Source organism: Symphodus melops (assembly GCF_947650265.1).
Source record: "Symphodus melops genome assembly, chromosome: 1".
Taxonomy (NCBI): Eukaryota; Metazoa; Chordata; class Actinopteri; order Labriformes; family Labridae; genus Symphodus; species Symphodus melops.
This window is the reverse complement of record NC_136691.1, coordinates 36,461,475-36,470,883: the sequence shown is the minus strand read 5'-3', so window position 1 is coordinate 36,470,883 and position 9,409 is coordinate 36,461,475. Positions and strand designations below refer to the sequence as shown.

The following is a 9,409-nucleotide window of genomic DNA, read 5'->3' as shown; positions in this document are numbered from 1 at the left end:
TATTTTCAGAATATAGCCATTTTTTCAACTTTTTAGTAACGTTTTCTTCCTTTTATTTGTAAAATGTCTGTGAGCCAGCAAAAAAAAAAACATCCATTGAGTTAAATTCAACTTAAAGTTTAATCAGTTGGTCTATCCAATTTACAGTATCGATTTGATTATACTTACAGAAATACAAAGGAGTAATAGTAATTAAAATAGCTTCTTCAAATACTGAATATTCACCTTTAATTCTGCAAATATTATGCAAGGTTGACAGCTGAATTACACTTAAGTACTCTCCTACGAAAGGCAAATGTAAGACATTATTTGAATATGTGCACGTTATGCTACTTTCCCATTGACTTCTGCTACAGTTCATGCAGATATATTGAACTTGTTCTGATCTTCATTTATTTGACAGCTGTTGGAAGTTGGAAGTCTCCTCAATATGCAGCCAAGTAACTTTACTTGTGTTTAACAAAGTTTATACTTCAAGTCACATTAATAAAGTGGTATCAAAAGACACATGGGGTATTTCAAACCTCTGAAAAAAACTGTGCAGTATTTCAGGAGTGATCAAGTTGATTCAATCTAATTAAAGAATGCTACCAACAACCATTCAAGGTAAAGGGGAATCTATAAGAAGGGAAACCTAAGTACTGTAAGTGGGGGAGGTGAGAAAGGGAAGTGAAAGTTAACAAAACAGTGATCTTACTGCAGAAGAGTATAAGTTCAATCTAAAAATTCACATGATGTTAACATCAGCCCCTCTGAAACATCATATGGACAACATAAAAGTATTGTACCTGTATTCTGCTCTAAATGGGGGCATTCTGCATAATGATAGCTTTAATTTGACAAGAAAGATAGTTACAATACTTTGACAATGTGGATGCATTTCTACTTATAAGCACGAGTTGTGGAATCATTACTTTACATTTGCAATTGAGTGTCTACTAATGTGCAGCTGAATCTCTCTGGAGAACAGCGTCCTGTTTGCATGCATGTTCAGTGATGGGTAATAAGAGGACAATGTTCGACTGCAAAGTAAAATTATGTTTCATAGTTGTACATTTCTGAACCTGTCTTTATAAAGGTGGAGCAATAAAAGAGGACACATTTTAAAAGTTTCCTTTCGTTTTCTTATGCGCAGTTTAGACGTTAGTTGTTGTGCGCCTCTGGTCCGTGCGCGCCTTTGAGCCATTATGCGCAACATTCGTGATTCTCATAAATAACGTGTTTCTGTCCTGCTTTAGTTAAAGTTTGTGGTTCAGCACAAACAAACAGAGAGAAGGAAGTTTGCACTGAGCCTTTGAAACTGCTGTAATGAACAAGCTGTTCCGCACGATTTGAAAATAATCCGCGTGTCAGTGTCATCTTTCTTATGCAAAGTAGCTGTCTTTGAAGGCGGATCTTTTGGCAGGTTAGACTGGGACGGAGGCTCCGACCAGCTCACACGAGCGCTGCTACCAAACGCACTAACTGCCTGCAGACGGGAGGAGCATGATCCTGCCTCTCTGGAATATATTAACAATTCAAACTGGGGATATTTATTGTACTTATATGACTGCCTCGATAAGCGTTCCGGTTGCTTTGTGAGCAGCTTTTCCTGCCGCTGAAAGGACTGAAGGAAAATTATGTTTGTTGTTTTTTAACAAGTTTTCACGCAAGGACTGACGCCGCTCCGCTGCACGGACGGACGCTCCGAAAAAAGTGACATAAAGCGTGAGGACGGAAAAGAGGAGCATTTTGGAAACACGCAGGGAAGAAACCGGAGCACATTATAATTCATTTTACTTTAAGTAGGCTATACTGATGAAGAAGTCGAACCAACACTTGAGCCACAAACTAAGCGCTTGAAAGCATGGACCTGAACGCACGCGACCAGCCCAGAGGAAACATTTTCGGTATGTTTTCGGATTAATGTTTGTGTTTAAACCCTTGAAACCTAAAATGAGGAGACGCTGGTCCTGTGACAGATAGTTCTGTAAGTGTTTGATCTCACACGCCAACAGTGAGAGAAACTTGTCTGTTGTGGTAGCAGTGAACACTTGGCCTAATTGTTCTTTATATCAAGAGGGAAGGATGTGTTCAGCTGTAAAAGTGAGCCTGATCGGTGTGCTACTGGTCCTGTGGAGCTACGGGGGCTCAGCCATCAGCTCTATAGAACCGGACTGGTCAGGAGAAAGGACATGTCAACAGATAACCATCCCCCAGTGCAAAGACATTGGTTACAACATGACTCGAATGCCAAACCTTATGGGCCATGATGACCAAAAAGAGGCAGCGATAAAGCTGCAGGAGTTTGCGACATTGATACAGTTTGGATGCCACATTCATCTTAAATTTTTCCTGTGTTCGCTGTATGCTCCCATGTGCACCGAGCAGGTGTCCAACCCCATCCCAGCATGCAGAGTGATGTGTGAGCAGGTCAAGCTGAAATGCTCACCCATCCTGGAGCAGTTTAACTTCCCCTGGCCCGACTCTCTGGACTGCTCCCGGCTGCCGACCAAAAACTACCCTGACAACCTTTGCATGGAGGCGCCCAACAATGGCTCTGACGAGCCTCCCAAAGTCTCCCATACCCAACCTCCAGACTTCAGGCCCCAGCGGCCTCTCGGCGGACAGGACTTGCTTCTGAAGGACAGTGGCAGCAAACAGATGTGCAGCAATCCTGGCAAGTTCCACTTTGTAGAGAAAAGTGAGTCTTGTGCTCCTAAATGCTACCCCAAAGTGGATGTTTACTGGAGTCAGGGGGACAAGCAGTTCTCTCTGGTGTGGATGGCAATCTGGTCCATCCTCTGCTTTGTCTCAAGCGCCTTCACTGTGCTCACGTTCCTCATAGACCCGCAAAGATTCAAATACCCAGAGAGGCCGATCATTTTCCTCTCCATGTCCTACTGTGTTTACTCTGTGGGCTACCTCATCCGACTCTTTGTGGGAGCAGACAGAATAGCCTGCGACAGAGACAATGGAGTCCAATATGTTATCCAGGAGGGTCTGGAGAGCACCGGCTGCACCATTGTCTTCCTCATTCTATATTACTTCGGCATGGCCAGCTCCCTCTGGTGGGTTATACTGACCCTCACATGGTTCCTGGCTGCAGGGAAGAAGTGGGGTCACGAAGCCATCGAGGCAAACAGCAGCTACTTTCACCTGGCCGCATGGGCCATCCCTGCAGTCAAGACCATCATGATTCTGGTGATGCGGAAGGTGGCAGGGGACGAGCTGACGGGAGTCTGTTATGTGGGCAGCATGGACGTAAAAGCCCTCACTGGCTTTGTACTCATTCCCCTCTCTTGCTACCTTATCATCGGCACTTCTTTTCTGCTGTCTGGCTTTGTCGCCCTCTTTCACATCCGCAAGATCATGAAAACCGAGGGTGAGAACACTGACAAGCTCGAGAAGCTGATGGTCCGCATCGGGGTTTTTTCTGTGCTCTACACTGTTCCAGCCACCTGCGTCATCGCCTGCTACTTCTACGAGAGGCTCAACATGGACTACTGGCGCATCCTAGCCGTCGAGCAGAAGTGCTTGGAGGGCAGCGGGCCAGAGTCGGACGAGTGTGTCATGAAGTCGTCCATCCCTGCAGTGGAGATCTTCATGGTGAAGATCTTCATGCTGCTGGTGGTGGGCATCACTAGCGGCATGTGGATCTGGACCTCAAAGACACTACAGTCGTGGCAGAATGTGTTCAGCAGGAAGCTAAAGAAGAGGACAAGTAGGAAGGCGGCCAGTGTGTTCACCAGCAGCAGGCCTTACATCAAACCTCACCCGTCTCTCAAAGGCCACAGTACCAAGTATGAGCCTACACGGCCTCCTCCGACATGTGTATGAGGTGGCTCTTTTTGTATGAACCCTAAAAATACTTGTTAAGCCCTTACCTAAATGAGACTTTTTAATCAGAGTGCCCTCAAAAAGACTCAAGGTTCATGTTTTATTGATGCAAACTGCATTGAAGATCATGCTATGTGGGTTTTGATGTGGGCTTTTTTTTTTTTTGTATCTTGAGCTATCTCATGCAACAAGAGCTGCCTTTGTTTGAGAAAAAAAATCTGCTTCTCCTGGATTCATTTATCCTATTGAGAAACTTGGTGGAGAGAAAAAAACAACCGTATTGTTCCAAAGGCAAAAAGAGAGGAATAAACCATTTGGATGTGCCATGGGGCTACTTGAATAATGTGCAATAGATGTATTTTTTTTTTCCTCACAGGCAGAAAAAGACACTTGTGCTGTACGTGAAAGATTACAGACAATGAAAAGACCCCATAGACAATGTAGGCAAATGGTCAGAGAGATGATTGTTGTGTTTGCAGGCTTTTGAATGGAAATCGAGGCAGTGTCATAAACGTTTGAACTGGAGTGAGAGCAGCTGTTGAAAAGCGCTCAGGACCGTTCCGAACTGCCCATTGTGAGGCAAAGCCCCGCCATAAATGAATCAAGCACTCGTTAATGAAAACTTCTTTGTACATGCTGTGGAGTTTTCAATGTTTTTTCTTTGCTGTTTTATAGCACAAGGGAACGTTTGTATATAATTCTAAAAACTTGAGATTTTATAGAAAAATTAATAAAACGTTTTAGTTTTAAATGTTTGTGCATCCCTGGTTGTGTTTTTGCAGCTGTTGAAGTGCGTTTTAAAGTATCCTCTTAAATCTCGCATTGTCAGCTATTTTTGATTTCAGTTTTGACGTTCTCCCATTTTAATCAGCTTTTAAGCTCACAGCCTTCCCTTTTTTATAATCGTAAAATTAGAGGTTGAAAGTGATGGTGTGTCAGAGCTGGCTTTTAACAGGTTTGTTCATTCACAGTAGCTTGAAAAATAATTGACAGAGAACAATGTCTACAACACCAAACGCAAGAAAAAGGGACATCTTACACTACATTATACAATAATAACAGCTTAGTTTTATGACCAGTTCAGATATTTGGAAATATGTGTCACACAAACTGAGCTTGTGGTTAAGGATAAAAAAACGGTCAGTTTATCATTTTAAGAAAGGGATGTGACCTGTGAGTGCTTCAGTGTGAAGACAGAAAGCAGATCTTACTTGTTTTTAAGGGTTCATTTGAACAATACAAAATGTGTTTCTGTCATCATGTGGCTTCTTTAAAGACGACTCAATACAAATATATATTTGGTGTTGAAGGATTGTCTACATACCCATTTTCTGTTTATTATAATTTATACATTCATTAGATTAGATTAGATTTCATTATTTACTCTTTTTACTAAAAAAAAATGTGCATATGACGTGTTTGTTTTAATATCTTTAATGGAGTTTATAATTGCAAAGAAAAAAGTGCCCTTTAATGAGAAAAGTCACCTTTAAAATGAGTTTTTCCTCATTTGAATGAAAAATGTTCCTGCTGATCTTGAAAAAGGAAGACACCTTAAGATTTGTTTTTTTAAACATTTTTGTTGTTTAGAAAAACCTGTTAATAATTTTCAAGATTTACTCACTGCCTTTGTGCTGGATGCCTCTATATAACACTTTTTTGTAGTATTTGACCACAGCTGAAGAGGACATGTAACTTTATTTCAGTCCCCTCTCTCTCTCTCTCTCTCTCTCTCTCTCTCGCTCTTTTTCTCTTGCTGTGTTGCATGTGTCGGTGCGCATCAATGGAGAGGGTTATACAATAATCCAGCTCTCATTCAGGACAGGATTAGACTGTTTGAAGAGGTTGACTTTGAAAGGAGGATCGCTGCAAACTAAAATACAGAATATCTGTCATCTCTGCTCTTCTTATCAGCAGGGCATGGTGACATTTCTAAAGACACATCTGGTTTGGATTTGAAGTGTTTACATATTGACTGAAGCAGGTTTTTTGTAAGGCATAAGCAAAGAGAATACACTGTGTGGAGATGTGTTGGAGTTAAATGATCCTTACCCTGTCAACAGTTCAAGTCCTGTCTTGATAAAAGGCAACAGCAATTAACTTTGGCAACAAGTATGTCAACCATCAAAGACACACATGCAGGCATCTGTTAGGTTATTTAGCAAAACAGGAATTAAATAATTTTACTATTTTTCTTAAAAGTCAACACAGGTATGCATTAAATGTTGTTTCTGCCATGATCTGACTCACTTTTGAGCCTTTCTGGAGAGTTACAAACCTCTGGTCGAGTCCTCTCTGGTCTCATAAAGTTTCTCAAAAAGTGTAGTAATGCATTATCCCTGAGGGCATTCAAGTTCCAGCGTCAGCCCAACCCGTTTTAACAGTCAAAAGCACATGACTCACAACCTTTATGTGGCTGAATCAAAGTCAGCCAGTGTCTATTGATACTGTGAGTCGCAGAAAAAGGTGCGAGTGCTTCTGAGAGCTTCAGCAGAGGCCACCTGGATAACAGCCCCTGAGGTGTCTGGGAAGGCTGTAAATATAAATGACAGTTACCACCCCCCTCCAGGGCTTCTTCAGCCAAGCAGGCTTCACTTTTCTTCTACTCGCTTCAAAGAGAAAAATCCTGCTCTGAGCAAGGGCAAAGTATTGCTGGCAAGAAAGTTTTTTTTTTCTCTCTCTCTCTCTCTCTCTCTTATATATTTTTTAGACATCACACTCGTCTGTATGTATGGCTGGATGTAGGCTTTTAAAAGTTTAGATATTATTTCATCACATAGCAATTTATCCAGCCTGGAGAGTGAAACATCTTTCGCCTGGCGTTGCTCATCATTTAAACAGTTCTTTGAGATGACATGTTTTATTCGTCAAAGCAGAGGGGAATCCCGCCAGAACCATGTGACTCAGGCTGATGAATCTCAGACCCACACATCTGTAAACTCCACCAGGACCAATGCTGTCACACAACACTCCTCCACTGCCTGTCTCTCGTTCCTTCTGCTGTGCCACTCAGGAGATAGCAGTGGGTGTGCTGGCTTCTGAAAAAGGGGCTTCTGCTTGTGATCAGTGTTGTTGAAACAGCATCAAACCATTGATGATTACTTGATTTAATTTAACGTGAATGTTTCTCTAGCGAGCTGGGATTTTCAGCTTTTTCACACTTTAATCGAGCTGATGTTTAATGTCTTTGTGGAAACGAGAAGCATTAAAAACATAGAGATAAATGACAGAACACTTTAGCCCCCTCTCACTGTCAAACGCTGGTTCAAAGAGAAAGCGACGTAAAAACCTTTAAATAATACTCCTGTATTAACAAATGACTCCTTCTTTGTGCTGTGTGTATACGAAGGCCTCGGTGGAACCTTTGCCTTCGGTTTTTGCAGGTGCTGTCGATGTTCTCTGACACAGTGACATAAATCAAGTTGCTGGGATGACTGGCGGCTGAGACAGCTCCTCTTTGATCAAGCTTTGTGGAGACGCCCCATGTCCTCATCCTCAGCTGCTCGAGCAGCACCTGTTTACTAGTTCAGGCCTGTCTGTTTGCAAAGCAGTGCTTAGCCTCCCAATGTCATAGACTCATACACACATGACGCACGAACACAACATACACGAAAAGGAATTCAGCTGGTGCTCTGGGGCAGGTATGGTTTCTTACAACGTGCTGCTGATGCTTCAAACAGATACCTGGCGCTTGTTACTCTTATTAGACAACCTCTCTCAATGCAAAGATATCACGTTTCAGGTGATTTTGCTCCCTTTTGCTAAACTAGAGCAGAGAAACAGTCGGTGCGTTGTGACAAATAAGGCTTTGTTTCCCCGCTAAAGAAGTAACATGGAGTAAGAGCGCCTTTGAAGAAAAAAGTTTGCAGACAGAGCTGCAAGTTTTAGAGGCCTGAATGTTATCAGAGAATGCAATGAAGGTAGCGTTTCATCCCTCGAGTTCTGACGCTACATAAAGTTCTGAGGATTATGGTTGAAGGAGGTGTGGGTGGGCTTCATGTTCTGAATTGATCTATACAGCAAAGAATCTGGGGCAATGTTAGTCTACAGTATACATGCCAAATCTGCAGTAACAAGGCATGCTTACAGCTTAGACAGACACACATGCATCAGCCTGCTGTGGAGGTAGCTGTTCCCAGCCCCTGCTGAAGGTGAGAGTTATCACATTAAAAAAAAAAACTGACAACAATGAGTTTGCTGCCTGCAAGGGGTGGGGGTGACTCTTTCTTTAAATGCATAATGAAGTGCCTCGCAGGCCCTCTGCTGATCAAACAAGTATTTGATAGTGGCTTTGGTTTGAAAGAGGACTGAATATGTTTATTTGCATGTGGAGAAGTGAGTGACTTTGAGGTAGAGATCAGGCAGATTAGTGTTAACTGACAGAGACCTGTGCAAACAGACACTCCCCCTGCATACAAGCGGGGCACTTCCTCCCAGGACTAGTTAGTCTGAGTACAACATCAGACAATCCAGAGCGCCGCAGCTCCGGCTAATTTCAGACGTTGTTCCTTTCATGCAGCCTCCTCCCCTAAGCCTGTCTTTTCTTTTTTTCATAGATTTGGGCTGTTTGGCTCAGAGCATTTGAGAGCAGACATACTGATAGCTGGTAAATTGTCTGAGTAAATTAATAAAAGATCAGGAACACATTTCACCTGAGTAACAGAAAAAACTACAGCGCAGTGTATTACAGCATAGCGTGTCTGCATACAACTGTATCACAGTTGTATCTTCTTGAATCTGAGTAAGAGGTCACTGTTTTTGTTGTAATACCAGATGAAAATATTAGCACAAGTCATTATAAAACCTGCACACACCAAATATTTGGACACTTAACATGAAGCTACATCCAATAGCAGGCTAGCTTAGATTAGCATAAAGTAGAAAAGCAAGCCTGGCTCAATCTATGTTGGAAAATCGGCCTTCCAGCAACTCTTAAATTAGGATTTTGTTTGTAACTTTTGATGTTATGAAGAATGTCGCTCAGCATAGAAAACGGGCAGCTGGTAACACATAAGGCCTAAGCTTTATTAAAGAGTTGGGCATACTGTCAATATTTGGTCATATGTGTCCTCAAAGACCACATCATATCTTGTTTATACAACGGAAAAAAGCAACAGAGCTCACTACACAACACTATAATGACAATATTTGCTCCATTAAATGTTGTGTGCCGCCCAACAAAATGACAACATCTGCAAAAGAGCGGAGAAGAACATACTAACGAAGCAAATGTCTAATTACGTGCACAAAGATCATAATGGTTGCATGCAGTCACTCTATGCACCGTGCAGCAATCACAGGGAATAAACTCGGCTCTTTTTGACTCGCTGTGAATTCTCTGGAGAATATCCTGTTGCGTTCTCACATCAGCCTCTACAGAAAAAAGACCAGGGATCTGCCAGGAGAAACTCTGGGTAACATCCGAGTGCAAAATGTGGATGGTGTGTTCACACAGCCCCTCCGTGAAAATCTTTTTCAGGAGATTTCCGTATGTGTGAAAAGGGTTAGTGAAGGCAAAACGTCACAGGGATGTAAATATCGCACCTATCTAAATGGATCTATTTTCTGGTTTCTGCCACACCCACATCAT

At 42.3% G+C, this 9,409-nt stretch overlaps 1 protein-coding gene across 1 annotated transcript; it reads left to right on the top strand.

Annotated features, from left to right (window-relative positions):
• The first annotated feature begins 1,357 nt into the window (after positions 1–1,357).
• fzd10 (frizzled class receptor 10) lies at positions 1,358–4,574 on the top strand. The gene has a single exon (XM_079361553.1). The coding sequence runs from the start codon at positions 2,068–2,070 to the stop codon at positions 3,817–3,819; it is 1,752 nt and encodes a 583-aa protein (XP_079217679.1). The 5' UTR covers positions 1,358–2,067; the 3' UTR covers positions 3,820–4,574.
• The last annotated feature ends 4,835 nt before the right edge of the window (positions 4,575–9,409 follow it).

Coding starts and splice junctions, on each gene's coding strand:
- fzd10 (XM_079361553.1), top strand. CDS start 2,068: ATGTGTTCAGCTGTAAAAGTGAGCCTGATCGGTGTGCTACTGGTCCTG.